Source organism: Physcomitrium patens, chromosome 11 (genome assembly GCF_059467195.1).
Source record: "Physcomitrium patens ecotype Gransden chromosome 11, ASM5946719v1, whole genome shotgun sequence".
Taxonomy (NCBI): Eukaryota; Viridiplantae; Streptophyta; class Bryopsida; order Funariales; family Funariaceae; genus Physcomitrium; species Physcomitrium patens.
In genome coordinates, this window is record NC_143420.1 from 16,404,804 (window position 1) to 16,420,404 (window position 15,601).

Consider the following 15,601-nt stretch of genomic DNA (forward strand, 5'->3'; position numbering starts at 1 on the left):
TTCCACAGAAACCATTTCATTCAACAGAATAAAATTATATACAAAGTGAAATGCCCTCTGTACAAAGGTGATCCGTCTAAGAAAGAAATATACTAAGAGCCATGCACCTACCGTTGAAATCATTCTCATTCTTTAAAGATACATGTTAAGAGGAAAAAGCTAATCCACATTTGGGCCCACTCTCCTGAAAATCAATTCTCTCCCGCTGACTAAAACATCAGCTATCTTTGACCAAACTGCAAAAATAGATTACTGTTAGATTAGCTGCTTTTGCAGTGGGCACATGAGCAACGTACAGATACGACGAGTCTAGGTTTTGAGCTTTGAAGTACAAGGGAAGCTTCTCTGTGCACATGATCATTTGTGCTGCTGGCACATCGATTTGGAACAGCGATGAGAAATATTGCCAAGCTGGAAAGTTCATTAATTCTGTGAGGAAATAATACGGGTAGAGTTGTTCGAAGAAATTCAGTGAGCTGGGCTTGTTCTCACCTTGTACAGAAGTTGCAGTCTGTTGGTGCTCCACTCTATTCTCTTCTTCCACATGCTCCCACTAAAGCATGGTTCTGAATATTGCTGAAGTCGGGAATTGGTACTTCGGAGTCATTCTTCAGCTTATCACAATTCCAAAGCAGCGTCTGAAGCTTAGCTGATTCGTAGAAGAAATGAGCAGATCTTTTGGAGAATGATGTAGAAAACGATACACAGCCACAAATGTCGTCTCGTCGCTCGTAAAATGGGTTTCAACAAGTTCAGAGGATGAGCATGACGCTGCAATCAGGACGACAGTTGGGAAAATTAGGGATGATGCTGAATTCCAGCCTGCCACGGTCGCAATGGATCAACAGGCTGTCTAGCTGGGGAGACTGATCCAGGGACAAAAGCAGAACGCTTTTCTTTCCCCATGTGCGGGACCCAGGTGTCCTGGAGATGCAGGTTTCCTCCAACGAAGCCATCAGTAGAGGAGACCAGAAATTTCATGAGCGTGACATATGTTGCTCCCATCTGTGGGAAAGTAAGAGTCAAAAATGAGGTCAAAAGAAAATCTGCTGAAGGCCGCTTGATAGACGAAGAACGAGTCTGAGGTGGAAATGACGCTGAGAGCCAAAATCAGTGAACCTTACTCGCATGTCATTTTTGCTTTCGACAAGCACAATAACCTCAGGGTCACCGTCAAGAAACTCGACTGCTGGTCCCTCAACAAATAGGGAGACGTAAAGAGCAGATACATTGGTCTCCACGAGAGAAGATACTTCGTGAATAGCCCTTGTCTCTGTGCCGTAGCATCAAAGCTACCCTGCTGACCATCCATCACTTTGACTGGCATTCAGTTGCCGCACAGGTAGCTATCTCACCGAAATTCTATCTGTTTATCGAAAACCCCAAACAACCAATAGAAGGAGCGGAATGTAGCGTAGAAGGCACGGGCAGTAATTCCGGCAGTGACTACATGCCTATCCAGCGCAAAACACTCCTTTTTTTCATTCCATACAACAAGAAAACAAAGGAAAAAACAACAAGTAAAGAAATCAACGTAGTGAAAGGAGACATAATCAATCCCAGCATTAATACATTCTATTGCATCTCTTGGTCAAACACGCCTTCCCTTCTCTCGTCTTTTTCTAGTGTAGACCAGAAGACATACTCAAAGAGTATTTTCTCAAAGAACATCAACGCAATCCTGCAGTTTCATTACTAAGAATTATCCATCCCTACCCATTAGATGAATATCAAGTACTTTCACTTAAATGATAAACCTGGTCATTTATAATGAAAATTTCTATGTACAATCCCTTTGTGTTCAGACAAGCAATGCAACCAAAGTCCCATGCTACACCACAGATGCAAAGGGCGGGGGGAGGAGAGGAACATTAAATCCCGTGTAAATTCACAAATTTTCTTCAGTGTCAAACGTGAGTGCTCTTCGCTGACATGCGATGCCCCTCTTTCACACTATTCAAGACTAGACCCAAACCCTAATCTCCATTCACTTCAAAAAAAGAAAAATATAACAAAAGAAAAAAAATAATTCCATTAAGTTTAGGTCTGAAGCAGATGCCTCAACACAGACTCCGCTCGTTGCTCGCTCTTAGGAAGGACCCACTCATGCTGCACCAAGTCCAACCCATCTTTCTCCGCGCCGAGAGTCTTGGCAGGATCCGACCCAAACCCACCCATCTGCATCGCCATCTGCGTCTGCATCATCCTCTGCGTGTCGTCCACCGCATTGTCTTCCCCGAGGATCAAACTAAACAGTCCCCGTAGCCCGAAAAGATTCAAGAAATACCACGACCGGCTGCTCACGTAGCTCACATCCACGGAGCTGAGATCAATCCCATTCTGCAGCATGGACCGGAACCGCTGGGTAAGCGGAAAGGGGATTTTGGCCGCCACGAAGCCCGAGAAGAAGAAGTTCACCCAAGCGAACGTGAGCGTCTGGGGGATGATCATCGACAAGTTCTTCTTCATCATGTCCATAGCCATGTTGGGGTCCGACAGCATCTGCGCTTGCATGTTATTGCCCTGGCCCTTCGGCACATGCAACAGCCCACTCTCCTCGTTGTTGTAGTACGCTTTGCGCATCTGGAACGCTCTGGCGGGAATATGGTTGGCACCGGCCTTCAGAAAGCGAGCGCGCAGCACGATTTGCCCCTCCTTGACAGCCTTGAGGTCGGGGTTGGGCGTGGTGCGCATCATCTTCGACACGAAGTGGCGCAGCACGCCGATCAGCACCATCACCAGCGACAAGGGCGCCAGCACCCAGTCCCGGATCTGCGTGTCCAGCACTAAATCGTTCGCCATGGCTGCTGGGTATCGCAAATAATCACTCGCCTCTCCTTCCCCTTCCAGCTCCCGCTCGTGCATAAATCGCTCGCTCGATCACAAATTTGCTCATCGATCGCTCTCCAGCTTCAGCCTTCAGCTTCCGGTGCCGGAAGGTCTTCTGGATGAATATATTACTTTGTACATTCATCCATATGTCATACATCTATGACGACGATGTCAAGATGAAGGATGTTCGGTCGTCTCGAAGAGAATATGAATGTACAGAATCTGGATGAATTTTTAGTAGTGCTCAACGTGCATAAATAGGTCGTTTGGTTGGTTAGATTTTTTCATGGTTATTTTTGCGTAATTGTTAGTCTGTTCCATCTTTACTCCAAGAAAAAATATTCTTCAAGAACATTCACAAATTTACTGAAAATGAATCATTCAATTGAAGTTTCAAAACCTGAACACAAATAGGAGGTTGTACTGAGAGAAATTTTAAAGATAAAAGAAGAAACCAAAAACGAAAATCACAAATGCATATGCAAAACGATATTTTTTAGGTGCATATACTTAACTTGAACAAGTCCAGGTAAACAATCTTTTCGCAGGAATTATACGACACAAGACAAGATATTTAAACCTTTACTAATAAATATCGTAGTAATAGGTTGAAGAATATTGTACAAAATTTGAGTTCTACCACTCCGCACCAACACTAAGCGATGGACAATTAAAAAGGCTCTAGATCAAGCAAGGGTCTGGGATCTCGAATCCAGCGCCCATATCTACGAAAACAATGGCAATAACCATAACTAATCTTGTGAACGGCAAGCATGGTCTGGCAAGGATCCAAAAACAGCCATAATTCAAACAATAAATGAAACCAATAGATATTGGAAACCCTTGGAATCCGTCACACTACTAGAAAATATGTACTGTAGTTGCCAATCAGGTGAACCTCAGAAAATCGACGTATTATGCACTAGGGCTCAGTTCCTAGGAACGCATCGTCCCCATTTTGGAAGTCTTCGAAGTTGGGAACGGCGGGAAGCCAGATTTCAACGTAAGTGCCACCACCAAGAGGCAGATCCTTCTGCACAGGAGCTAGCACCCGAAGAACACCTCCTTCTTGCTTCACAATCTTCTGAACAAACCGAAAATCTTCTCCCAAAAGTGCATACTCAAGATCTGAGCCTCTCCACGCACGGGCAGAATTGAAGCCCTGGATTTGTAGTAAGAACCAAAACATTGCAAGAAAAAAAATTAAGAGTAACACAACAATTCACATCTGTATGTACCAATTTTGTGTTCCAACAGGAAACCCACAATGTTCTATTACACTTAAGGGGAGATCAAATGATACTAATCAAGTCATTGCACATGTTGATTACAAAGGCCTAGCTACTAGACTAGTCACTTAACAGCTTACCTTGGTGCTTAGATCACCGTCCTCTATAATTATTAGGACCCCACCTCCGGGTGCCCTCATCGCGTTTGCCCTCACATATCCTCCCCTGGGTGCATGCTGAAGAGCAGTCTCAAGAATGTGACTACAAACTCGATGAAGGCTTGCAGAATTCACGGCTGCATGCAGTGGAGAACAAGATGTGATCTGAAGATTCTGCCCCCTTTTGTTTGCCAGGCCATTCGCAGCCTCTCCAAGCTGTTTCAGTACCTTAGCTACATCACATGGTCTACATTCAAAACAATTTCAAAGACTAGCCAGATGGCAGGGCGCTGGGGACAAATCGACAGCCTCAATTGAATATTAATCTGCTCATCTGAATTGCTCTTGTAAAATCAAAAGCCATGTAACCTTAAAAGCCAAATGAACACAATGGCCAAAGAGGAAGACCTTCATCTACAACAAGGCACTGATGCTAACCTCGAGATATCATACTCGGGTACAGGAGCGAGTGTCAACGGGGGCATTGGAGCTTCAACGTCAGCTCGACCATCTGAATGAGCAGCTGGAAGCGATCCTTGTCTTCTAATATTGTCAGTGTTTTCTCCATGGCTATGTAAACGCCTATTTTCACTAGCCAACTTTGACTCAGGTAACTCTTCCACATTTCCTTCCCAATCTTGAGAGGACTGTATTATGCTAGGACCACTCTGCTCAAATGTAAACGTAAGCGTCAGTGTCATACATCGTCCAAAACAATTGCACCAAAAACGCCCCAAGACATCCTCGCTGTTACTTCGGGGTGTGTAGCGAAAAAATTGCCAAGGAAAATGTCTGACGTGCAAATCTAAAATAAAGCATCAAATCTGCGAGAGTTGAAAATCTAGCCATGGCCACACGTTAGAAATGCATTAATACCTGCGATAAAATTCCTACTCCATTCTTACACTACAACCTAGTAAAGATATAGCTTCACCACACAAGTTTTTACCTTGGTAACATTTTGAAGCTGCTGTAGCACGTCTTTCATGCGGGCACCTTGCACCAGTATGTCTTCAATAAGGTCACGAGAAATCTACAAAAGTCCACTTTCAGAATCAGCCTGACCTTTGAGGGAAAAGAAAAGACCATACTTGGAACACAGCGAAGGAGAATAGAATATAAAGCAGAAGAGACCAACCAGTACAGAAGTATAGAAATATCATTTGACAAGCTTGGAGATTGGGTACAGATTGGAACCTCGCCTCTTTTGAACTGTGGAAGCATTAGTTGGCTCAATGTCCTTATTGCTTGCAAGGGCGCTTGGGCCTTTCACACGCAATCCAATTAGTTAACAGGTAGAACAGAATAAGGACAGTTTGGTGAATAAGTACATCAACAAACAATAATTAAAAGTCACGACAAAATATTAAATAAAGTTACAAATCTGCCACGACCAGTTAAGGTAGCTATACAGAATTAAGGGACTCGAGCGTTCTCACTTGTTCTAAAAGACCGTCAATTTGCTCGACTTTTTTCATGTTGGATTTCTGTAGAAGAAGTGCCCGCTGCAAAGCCACAATTCGAAAAATTCCACCATTTTAATAGATAAGATATCACTACATTCGGGTACTTGTAGTTTGTCTTCTCCAAAAATAATCTAGACATCAGTGTCTGATCCACTAACAGAACAACTCATAAAATATCATTTTTCTCAGTTCAAATTATTTTATATCAACATGATCACATTAGAAAAAGCCACAGTGATTGTAGCAGCACCGTAGCATCAAAGCGTCAAAACCCAATATCAAGCCCTAGGAGGTTATTTCAATGTACCTGATCCACAACACATGCTAGAGCCAAGGTAAGCGCAATTTTCGATAGCTCTGACAACTGCTGTTTGCTTAAAGGAATAGCAACGGGTGATCTCTCTTTCTTCGGAGGCCACACAGGTTTGATAGGTTTTAGCTTCGCTGCCTTAGGACTCGAACTCGTGCTGGACCTCGTAGTGACACCTTCCACAACTATAAATCCTATCAAAAACAAGTCCTTCACCATAGGAAGTAGGATTGCTGATCCATTCGCCACCTCCACAACCTGACCCCATATACAGTCGAGGGTTACCAGGTTATAATCGAGAAAATTGTGTCCAAGAAATATCCATTTGACGTAACATTTCCAGCCCACTAATGAGACAATTCGTTTAGTTCACTGGCACTGCAGTATAATATAAAAAACCGAAGCTGAAAAATAAACACAACGAATAAATCTTCCATTAATAATCCTCTGTACCTCTTGGTTAATAAGCTTTGCCTCAGCCAGTGAAATAGGGACAAGAGTATCTGACTGCTTCAGCACCAAAAGCTCGTCCTGATGGCTAGGGTAAACTGCAATGCAATGAAACTCTAGCTGCCCAGTGCTGTAACTTTCCGCAGGCCTGATATAAACCTGCAATTAGAAGTTCAGTCTACAGTTAAATGACTTCCAATCATGCAAGTAGAAAATACACTTCGTCTTACTCAAAATTCACCGACATCCTAGAATCAACTCACAAAAATTCGTTGATAGCGCAGGGCGTCCAGTATGTTTAAAAACTTCCAATTAGACCATTTACGAAAGAAACCTTGGTAGTCACCTTCTTTCGACAATGCTCATCACATTTGGCTTTCATGATTTGAGCTCCGTTGTTTTTAGTTGACCTTGGTGATGTTCATTCAATCCTACAGCATTCTTCTACTTAGAAACCTTACCCATGCTGCACGTCAGCTCGTGATTATATCAATTTATTCGTTTACTTCAAACTGTAAGATAGATAAACCACCAATGGAGGTTTAGACTTGTGAAACTAAAAGCATCATGCACGGACTGATGAAAACGTGTGGAGTAGTGTACCGTAAACCGAGCAGGAGTGCCCACAATGTCCTGACATAGTCCAAGCTGCTCGGTGCAGAGAGCCAAAAACTCAGCACTGGCAGTAGTAAAGAAATGCTTAGAATCAGCCGGTTTCTTAACAGCGGTAAACCCCGCTCCAATTACATCTGCAATTGCCAATGCTGAAATCGGAAGCTCCACGGACTGGGGGACAATCTTCTCTGGCACTTTCACCTCATTCGCTGGCCGAATGGAGCGTGAGTTACCGTCTGTTTGAGAAACTGGGGCTGAGGGTACACCTTGAAAACACTGAATTCCGAGTGCGAGAGCCTTAAACCGCGGACTAACCACACAGCATACTGGGTTCCGGTTCGGTGACAGATTCACGTTCAACCCCAGGGCTTTTTGAGAGAGTTGATAGTACAAAACTAGAGAGTTAGTCGTGGTGGCCGCCATAGCTACGCTTCATAAGCTTGCATGGCAGGTCAAATTCTAATCACCTAAGCATTCAATATGAATTCTCCCCGCGACCTCGTCTAAAATCCACTACTACCGTCCCTCGTCTCGTCGACATAGCAACCTCGGACGTCTCTGATACCTCCTTCGATAGGGAATAGCTTGCCCAGGCGTTTCACTTCACTAATTTTTCCCCAAATTCCCTCAACCAAACCCTAAGCGGGGTCAAACGGGATAGTGCCATCGCAAAACTAGCTACAGCTTTTCAACGAGCTCTATCAGGGGCGAGAAGAGACGGGTTCGGGCCGCATCAGTGCAGAAATCTGACAGCGGAAGGTAATGGGAGCTACACTGGATTTGGGAGACTGAGTATGAGAGATCGGTGGCGTCCAACGCCAGAATTGGTCGAGGCGATGGAGGAAGGTGGAGCTCGCTGAGGCCTGCTTGCTCAAATTGTCTTCGTCGCTTATCGACACACACCTTTTCGGATGGGAAACATCCAATTGGATGAATGTACATTATTTGGATGGATCATAGATTTATCATTGATTTTATAATGACAAAAATGATAAATTGATAAAACGATAGTAGTAATAAAAAAAAATAAAAAATAAAAACTTTCTTTGGGAGTTAAATAAAATGAATTTGTATGTGTCATATTATATATATATATATATATATATATATATTCATGATCATGGTAGTTTTATTGAAAATTAGCTTAAAAAATCAAAATCAAAATCAAAATCAAATATATTCTTCAAATACTAAGAAATATTGAAAATATTTCATTTTTAAAAATTTTAAAAATATCTCTAATATTGTATATATATGGATATCATAGGCAATGATGCTCAATGATCATATAAACAAGTATTGCCAACAATAATACTCAATGATCTCCCTTAGCTTTAAGAATTTCATGAATATCTCTTATATTCTATAAGATATTAGATATTGCCTCATCACTTTCTTTATTGGTTTTCTTAATCTTATGTCTTACATTTTGTCTCACTTATATTGTCTTATATTCAACATTATATTTAGTCTTGCTTTTATAGCCTAATGTTTTTCCTTGCATTCTACCTCACTTTTGGTCTCGCAATTTGTCTTGCATTCAATCTTCCTTTCAATATGCTTTCCACCTTGTATCCCTTTGTCAAGAACATGAACTGTAAGATGATGTATAAACCAATGAAATCCGTGTCAAAGAAAAAGTAACAAAATAGAAATAAGGAAGTACATATATTAAAAAGAAACTAGAATGGCTTATTGCCAAAAGACAAGAAAACTTGAGACTCTTGAAATAGACTAAAAGCAAAAAAAAAGTTGACAAGAATGAAGAGGGCTTCACTCTTCTCTCTATATATACTATCTAATTAGAGGCTCCGTGGCGATGTTCTATAGGACCTCCAATATGTGTTGACTTTATAGGACACATGTTTTGACTTACAAGACAAGTTTTTTTATATATGCACCACATAGTTAGCTTGTTCTTCAAGCTACCAACATGTATGGCAAAAGGTTAACTTGTTGACTAAGTTTCTAATTTAAAAGTCAATAATGGATATCTATAAAGTCAAAGCAATGTCTATGAAGCTTCTAGAAAACTTTCTTAAAAGATATTATAGAATTAACTTACTTTTATCTACTTCTATCTACTTCTACCTATTTATACAGGTAATTATTGGCTTATATGTGTATGTCTATGACATTACCCCCTCTTCTAGGAACGAGTTCCATGAAAAGTGGTTATCATATGTTGAAAAAATCTATGATGCGATAAATTTTATTTATCACATACTTAGATTTTTGTCCTCTTCAAAGATGGTTGATAGGACCTCTCAACTATCAATAGTATCCCATACTAGGGTAAGAAGACCACCTTATTATGTGGTTATTGTTGAGGCCTTCATAACTTCTTTCAAATAAAACATTTGGAACATCTTTAGGATTTGTTCATATCTCTAATAAAATGTTAGGGACATATATATTTACCTCAATAGTTACTTACATGATTAAGTAGAAGTAGGTAAAATAAAATAATTTCATAAAGTCTTCTAGTGAAGCTTCCTAGAAGCTTCATAGACACTGTTTCGACTTTAGATGTATTTGTAGGTTAGAAACTTGGTCAAAAAGCTAACTATGTATTGGTAGCTTGTGGAACAAGTTACCTCCGTGTAATAGCTTGTGGAACAAGCCAACTGTGTGGCGCATACATAGATAACTTGCCTTATAAGATAAGACATGTGGCTACCAAAGTCAACACATGTTGGAGGTCCTATAGGACATCGCCACGTGACTCTTAGTTAGATAATATATATGGAGGCAAGAGTGAAGCCTTCTTCACTCTTGTCAACGCCTTTCTAGTCTTGGTCTTGTTTCAAGACTTTTTAATCTTCTTGTTTTTGGCAATAGCCATTCTAGTTAATATTACATTACCTTTTGAGTGACTTTCTAGTTCTCTTCAGCAATAGAAGAGTGTATTTAGGATTCCCTTTCTTTGAGATTCATGTCCTTGACAGTTTGACAAGAATGCTAACATATTGTTTTTCTCTTGTTCTAGAAGTAAGTGGATAACCCCACTTCTATTATTATATTTTGAAGGTTGCAAACTACCCACCTTTAAACAAAAAATCTTATTTTCTAACACTAATCTTTTCCTTAAAGAGAGTGGATTACCCCTCTTTGTAGGATTTATTTTTAGAAGTTGTGGATTATCCTCCTCTAATTTAACTTTTGAATTTGTTTGAGTTGTCTATGGAAGGAAAGATTATGGATGCTACTCTCAATGGAAGTGAGAATAGATTTGCAACTATGGCAGACATTCATGAGCTTGTCAATACTCTAAGAATAAAAAACTCACTTATTTCCAACGTGAATCATAGAAGTACTATGCCTACACCTAGAAAAGAAATTCAGAGTCTGCGGTAAGAAGTTGTGCACTTGAAAGAAGCAAGTAGATCAACATCACAACCAAATCCAGAGAATTTTGCTTCTACAAGTATGACAGGGACAAGAATTAGTATGCATGAGAAGTTTGATGGAACAAGATCAAAATTTCGAGGATTTTTACAACAAGTCAAGCTCTATCTAAGGTTACACCCTTTCCAATATTTTGATGGATTTATCCTAGTCGGATTTATAGGCGCACTACTATTAGGAAGTATTCTTTTTTAGTTTGTACCTTTAATAGAAAAAGATTCACGACTCTTTTATAATTCAAATTCATTCCTAGAAGTGTTTACGGCCACATTCGGAAAAAGTAATCAAGAACAAGTAGCAAAGACCAAGATTTTATCCTTACGGTAAGCATCACGATCAACCACTGTATATGCAGCCAAATTCCAAAACCTTGCTTGCGACATGGATTAGAATAACAAAGCATTTATCAACTAATTTTGATATGAGTTGAAGGATAGCGCCAAAGATTTGTTATTAACAATGTCGAAAGTAGAATCTTTGAAACAATTTATTACTCAAGCCATTGCATGCGACAATCATTTATTTGAAAGGCATCAAGAACAGAGATTTGGTTGGAGAGGACAAGTCAAGTAATGGTAGTAGCTCCCAAGTTTTTTGAAATATTTTTGTCAAAGCCGGAACCAATGCAAATTGATATGACACATTTTAAACCTTTCATGAAGCAAGAAAAGACTCGACGTCGCAAAGAGAGGTTGTGTTTATATTGTGGAGAAGCTAAGCACACTGCTCAATATTGTCTAAAGAAGCAACACAATTACCAAAGAAGATAACGTGTCGAAAAACGAGTTTCTCTCGCTACAATAGACACCGTGTGGCTAGAATCATGTGCAACACCTAATAAAGGTCCTATCCTCTCTTCACACCCCTCACCTTATTTTATAATAGAAGTATATTTAGGACTTAATAATCAAAAAGTCTTTGCCTTATTAGATTCAAGAGCCTCAGCATGTTTTATAGAGGAAGATTTTGCCAAAAAACAAAAAATACCTTTAGTGAAGAAAGTTAAATCCGTACAAGTAGAAGTCATAGATGGTCATTTGTTGTCTTTTGGAAATGTTATCCATCAAACTATTCTTTTAGATATAGCAATTAAAGATCATAACAGCGTAGTACTATTTAATGTAATAAAATCTCCCTCTAATCTGATTATTTTAAGATTATCATGGCTAGAAAAATATAACCCTCAAATAGATTAGATTTCTCATAACCTTAACTTTTATGATAGTATAATCTAAGATTGTGTTAGTAAAGTAGAAGTACATAAGTCTAGTACGTCCAAACCTTTACTAGTAGGTGCAAAAGCTTTCATGTATGCTGCAAAAGAAGGATCATCTTTTGCTATATATGCTACACCCATTTCTAATGATGAAACAACGTCGAGTGGTATTCCTAAGCAATATCAAGAATTTTAAGATGTTTTTGAAAAGAAGAATGTAGATATTCTTTCCGAGCATCCACCTTATGATTGTTCAATTGATCTACAAGAAGGAGCTCAACCACCATTCGGACCAATCTATAGCTTATCGCAGAATGAGTTGGTTGCATTAAAAAAGTAAATTGATGAGAATTTGGCAAAGAACTTCATACGCCATTCTAAATCTCCAATCGGGGCTCCTATCTTATTTGTGAAGAAGAAAGACGGATCTCTACGAATGTGTGTGGATTATCGAGGACTCAAGAAGATCATCATCAAAAATAATTATCCTTTGCCTTTGATTTCAGGACTTCTTGACCAACTCAATCAAGCAAAGATCTATACCAAAATAGATCTACGAGGAGCATACAACTTAGTTCGTATCAAAGAAGGAGATCAATGGAAGACTACTTTTCGAATTAGGTATGGATATTTTGAATATAATGTCATGCCTTTTGGACTCACGAATGCACCGGCCGCTTTTCAATATCTTATGAATGATATTTTTTGTGAGTTTTTAGATGATTTTGTTGTTTGCTATTTAGACAGTATTCTAATCTACTCTAAGAATAGAGAAGAACATGAGCTTCATGTTCGTCGCGTGTTATAGAAACTTAGAGAAGCAAGATTATATGCCAAGTTGGAAAAGTGTGTATTCCACACTACTCAAGTTGACTTTTTAGGGTACATCATTTCTAACAAAGGCCTTATGATGGATCTCAAGAAGGTTCAAACTATCATAGATTAGAAGATTTCAAGAATAGTACGAGATAAGCAATGTTTTTTGGGCTTTGCTAATTACTATTGAATCTTCATCAAGAATTTTTCTCAAGTTGCAACTCCACTTACACTTGTAAAGACAAACTTGAGTAGAATAAAGAAGCAAAAGCATCATTTGATGCTTTAAAGAAGGAGTTTATTTCTACACCAATCTTATATTGCGTTGACTTCTCCAAGGCATTTTTTATGGAAAGAGACACATTAGATTTTTCTATACATGCCGTATTGTCACAAATGGGAACGAATGACAAACTCTACCTAATAGCTTTTCATTTGAGGAAATTTTTAGCTGTCGAGATTAATTATGAGATCCATGACAAAGAGCTCTTTGCAATCGTGGATTCATTTTAAGAATGGCGTCATTATCTAGAAGGCACTTCAAGTCCAATTACCATGTATACAGACCATAAGAACCTCAAGTACTTCATGTCAGCATGTGTCTTGAATTGTCATCAAGTCCATTGAAGCATGTCTTTATCTAGATTCAATTTCATGTTCACTTATGGACTCGAAAAACAATAAGGTCTATCGGATGATCTTTCTAGACGTTCTTATCTTGCACCAAAAGAAGGAGATGCATCTTTTGAACAACAAAGATCAATTCTCTTGAAGCCCGAGTATTTTCATCTTTGAGCTATAAAATCAACATTGATTGTTGATTCAATATTTGTGAAGCAAATTCAATCAAGCATGTCTTCTGATCCTCTTGTTGGAGATATCAAGGATACTTCCTCTAAGTCCTATGATACTTTCAAGTTTGAATTCAAGAATAATCTATTATATTTTGAAGGACACCTATATGTTCGAGAAGGTGAAGCGAGATTACGTCTTCTTCAAGCTCGTCATGACTTTCCAGTAGGATGACACTTTGGATAAAATAAAACTTTGGAACTAATATCCAGGGGTTTTTGGTGGTTGCAAATGTGGAAGGCAGTCAAAGATTTTGTACAATCTTGTGATGTTTGCTCAAGATCAAAAACTCCTCATCATCAACCTTACAAACTTCTTCAGCCATTACTTATTCCAGAACAACCATGGTCTTTTGTTTCTATGGATTCCATCACGAATCTTCCAATCTCAGGTTCTTATGAGTCTATATTTGTGATAGTAGATCGTTTTACCAAGATGGCATATTTTGTACTATGTACAAAATTTATCACATGTGAAGAAACAGCTAAGCTTTTCATTAACAATATCTATTGCTATCATGGATTGCCAAAGGATATTATATCGGATAGGGGGACTCAATTTGTATCAAGATTTTGGAGAACCCTATTCAAGATTCTAAAGATGGATATAAAGCTTTTTTCAGCTTTTCATCTTCAAGTTGATGGATAAACAGATAAGATAAATCAAGTTTTAGAGCAGTATTTGAAATGTACCATCAACTATCATTGAGATGATTGGATAATTCTTTTACCATTGACAGAGTTTGTATATAATAATTCGATACATTCTTCCACTCAACAAACACCTTTTTTTGCCAATTATGGTTATCATTTACGACTTGATACTTTTGACTTTTCAAAAGTTGATAATCTTGCAGCGAAAGATTTTACAAATCATTTGCCAAAGCTACATACAACAATGAAGATACAATTAAAGGAAGCTCAAGAACGACAAAAGACCAACATGGATGATTATCGCAAGGAGCAACCACAATATAATATGGGTGACAAGGTATGGTTACTTTGTCATAATATCAAGACTACTCATCCTCATGATAAATTAGATCATAGTAGGCTCGGACCTTTTCCTATTTGTAAACAAATCAATTCTGTTGCCTATCGATTACATCTACCGGAGTCTATGAAGATCCACCTTGTATTTCTTGTGTCTCTTTTGGAGCCATATAAGATAGTGAATATCTTAGAAAGAAGACAAATGCCACCTCCTCCTATAGAAGTCGATAATAACCAAGAGTTTGAGGTGGAAGAAGTCTTAGATTCAAGGTGGTGCCAAAATAGGTTAAAATATCTTGTTCATTGGCGTGGATATGATATTAGTGAACGCACATGGGAGCCATCAAAGAATCTTACAAATGCAGCTAAGAAAGTTAAAGTCTTTCATCAACAACATCCATCAAAATGAAGATAAAGAATAGCAAATCTTTGCTATAAAAGAAACAAGATCAAAGGAAAATAACATTCTATCTTCTATCTTGCATTGTACCTTCTGTGTATTTGTGATGAGATGGAACACCAACAACCAACAAATTCAATTCAAGAGCTTTCATTTGCAGACTTACCAGATGAGACATTGTGATTGTCACAACCTTAAAGACGACAGAATCGAGATGAAGATCCTCAAGAACGACATGCCTTTCCTCAAATAGATGGCGAGATACAACGTGTTTGGTATCAAGACCTTAGAAGAGAATTTTGATGTTTAGTGATTTTATTAGACGTAGGAACAAATCCTAATGGTGTTCCAAATGTTTTATTTGAAAGAAGTTATGAAGGCCTCAACAATGACCACATAACAGGGTGGTCTTCTTGCCCTCGTATGGAACACTATAAATGGTTGAGAGAACCTATCAACCATCTTCGAAGAGAGCAAAGATCGGAGTATGTAACAAATATAATTCGCCTCATCTTGGACTTCCTCAACATATGAAGATTGCTCCTCGTGGAACTTGTTCCTAGAAGGAGAGGTAATGTCAGGGACATATATATTTACCTCAATAGTTACTTAAATGATTAAGCAAAAGTAGGTAAAATAAAATAATTTCATAAAGTCTTCTAGTGAAGCTTCCTAGAAGCTTCGTAGATGCGGTTTTGACTTTAAATGTGTTTGTAGGTTAGAAACTTGGCCAAAAAGCTAACTATGTATTGGTAGCTTGTGGAACAAGTTACTTCCGTGTAGTAGCTTGTGGAACAAGCCAACTGTGTGGCGCATACATAGATAACTTGCCTTGTAAGATAAGACATGTGGCTAGC

At 38.9% G+C, this 15,601-nt stretch overlaps 3 protein-coding genes and 1 long non-coding RNA gene across 5 annotated transcripts; all 4 read right to left on the reverse strand.

Annotated features, from left to right (window-relative positions):
• On the reverse strand, positions 1 to 631 carry LOC141045927 (uncharacterized). Its single transcript, XR_012218519.2, has 2 exons — positions 493 to 631; positions 1 to 236 (listed from the first exon to the last, which is right to left on the reverse strand). It is a non-coding gene; the product is annotated as an uncharacterized LOC141045927 (long non-coding RNA).
• A 28-nt stretch (positions 632 to 659) lies between these two features.
• LOC141045977 (uncharacterized) lies at positions 660 to 1,720 on the reverse strand. The gene is made up of 3 exons (XM_073537471.2): positions 1,717 to 1,720; positions 1,125 to 1,273; positions 660 to 1,005 (listed from the first exon to the last, which is right to left on the reverse strand). Exons 1-3 carry the CDS (start codon positions 1,718 to 1,720, stop codon positions 799 to 801), a joined length of 360 nt encoding a protein of 119 aa, XP_073393572.1. The 3' UTR covers positions 660 to 798.
• Positions 1,721 to 1,867: 147 nt separating this feature from the next.
• On the reverse strand, positions 1,868 to 2,916 carry LOC112288570 (uncharacterized). The gene has a single exon (XM_024532863.3). It carries the CDS (start codon positions 2,863 to 2,865, stop codon positions 2,041 to 2,043), a length of 825 nt encoding a protein of 274 aa, XP_024388631.1. The 5' UTR covers positions 2,866 to 2,916; the 3' UTR covers positions 1,868 to 2,040.
• Positions 2,917 to 3,383: 467 nt separating this feature from the next.
• LOC112288569 (chloroplast sensor kinase, chloroplastic) lies at positions 3,384 to 7,904 on the reverse strand. Of its 2 annotated transcripts, none has more exons than XR_016505638.1 (9): positions 7,049 to 7,896; positions 6,449 to 6,604; positions 5,993 to 6,253; positions 5,659 to 5,724; positions 5,417 to 5,485; positions 5,169 to 5,252; positions 4,658 to 4,887; positions 4,202 to 4,452; positions 3,384 to 3,994 (listed from the first exon to the last, which is right to left on the reverse strand). XR_016505638.1 is itself a non-coding variant. In XM_024532861.3 (9 exons), the coding sequence occupies exons 1-9, from the start codon at positions 7,481 to 7,483 to the stop codon at positions 3,755 to 3,757; spliced, it is 1,806 nt and encodes a 601-aa protein (XP_024388629.1). In that variant the 5' UTR covers positions 7,484 to 7,904; the 3' UTR covers positions 3,384 to 3,754. The 2 variants fall into 2 exon arrangements, 1 of the variants encoding a protein (XP_024388629.1); XM_024532861.3 differs by having other exon boundaries at positions 4,202 to 4,466; positions 7,049 to 7,904.
• Positions 7,905 to 15,601: the final 7,697 nt, after the last annotated feature.

Excerpts from the sequence above, each read along its gene's own strand:
- LOC112288569 (XM_024532861.3), bottom strand. The coding sequence starts at position 7,483 with ATGGCGGCCACCACGACTAACTCTCTAGTTTTGTACTATCAACTCTCT. Across the intron at positions 6,605-7,048 it reads GCACTCCTGCTCGGTTTACG|GTTTATATCAGGCCTGCGGA; the intron begins GTACACTACTCC and ends TTCTAATTGCAG. Across the intron at positions 5,486-5,658 it reads TTGACGGTCTTTTAGAACAA|GCCCAAGCGCCCTTGCAAGC; the intron begins GTGAGAACGCTC and ends TGCGTGTGAAAG.
- LOC112288570 (XM_024532863.3), bottom strand. The coding sequence starts at position 2,865 with ATGCACGAGCGGGAGCTGGAAGGGGAAGGAGAGGCGAGTGATTATTTG.
- LOC141045977 (XM_073537471.2), bottom strand. Across the intron at positions 1,006-1,124 it reads AAAGCAAAAATGACATGCGA|ATGGGAGCAACATATGTCAC; the intron begins GTAAGGTTCACT and ends ACTTTCCCACAG.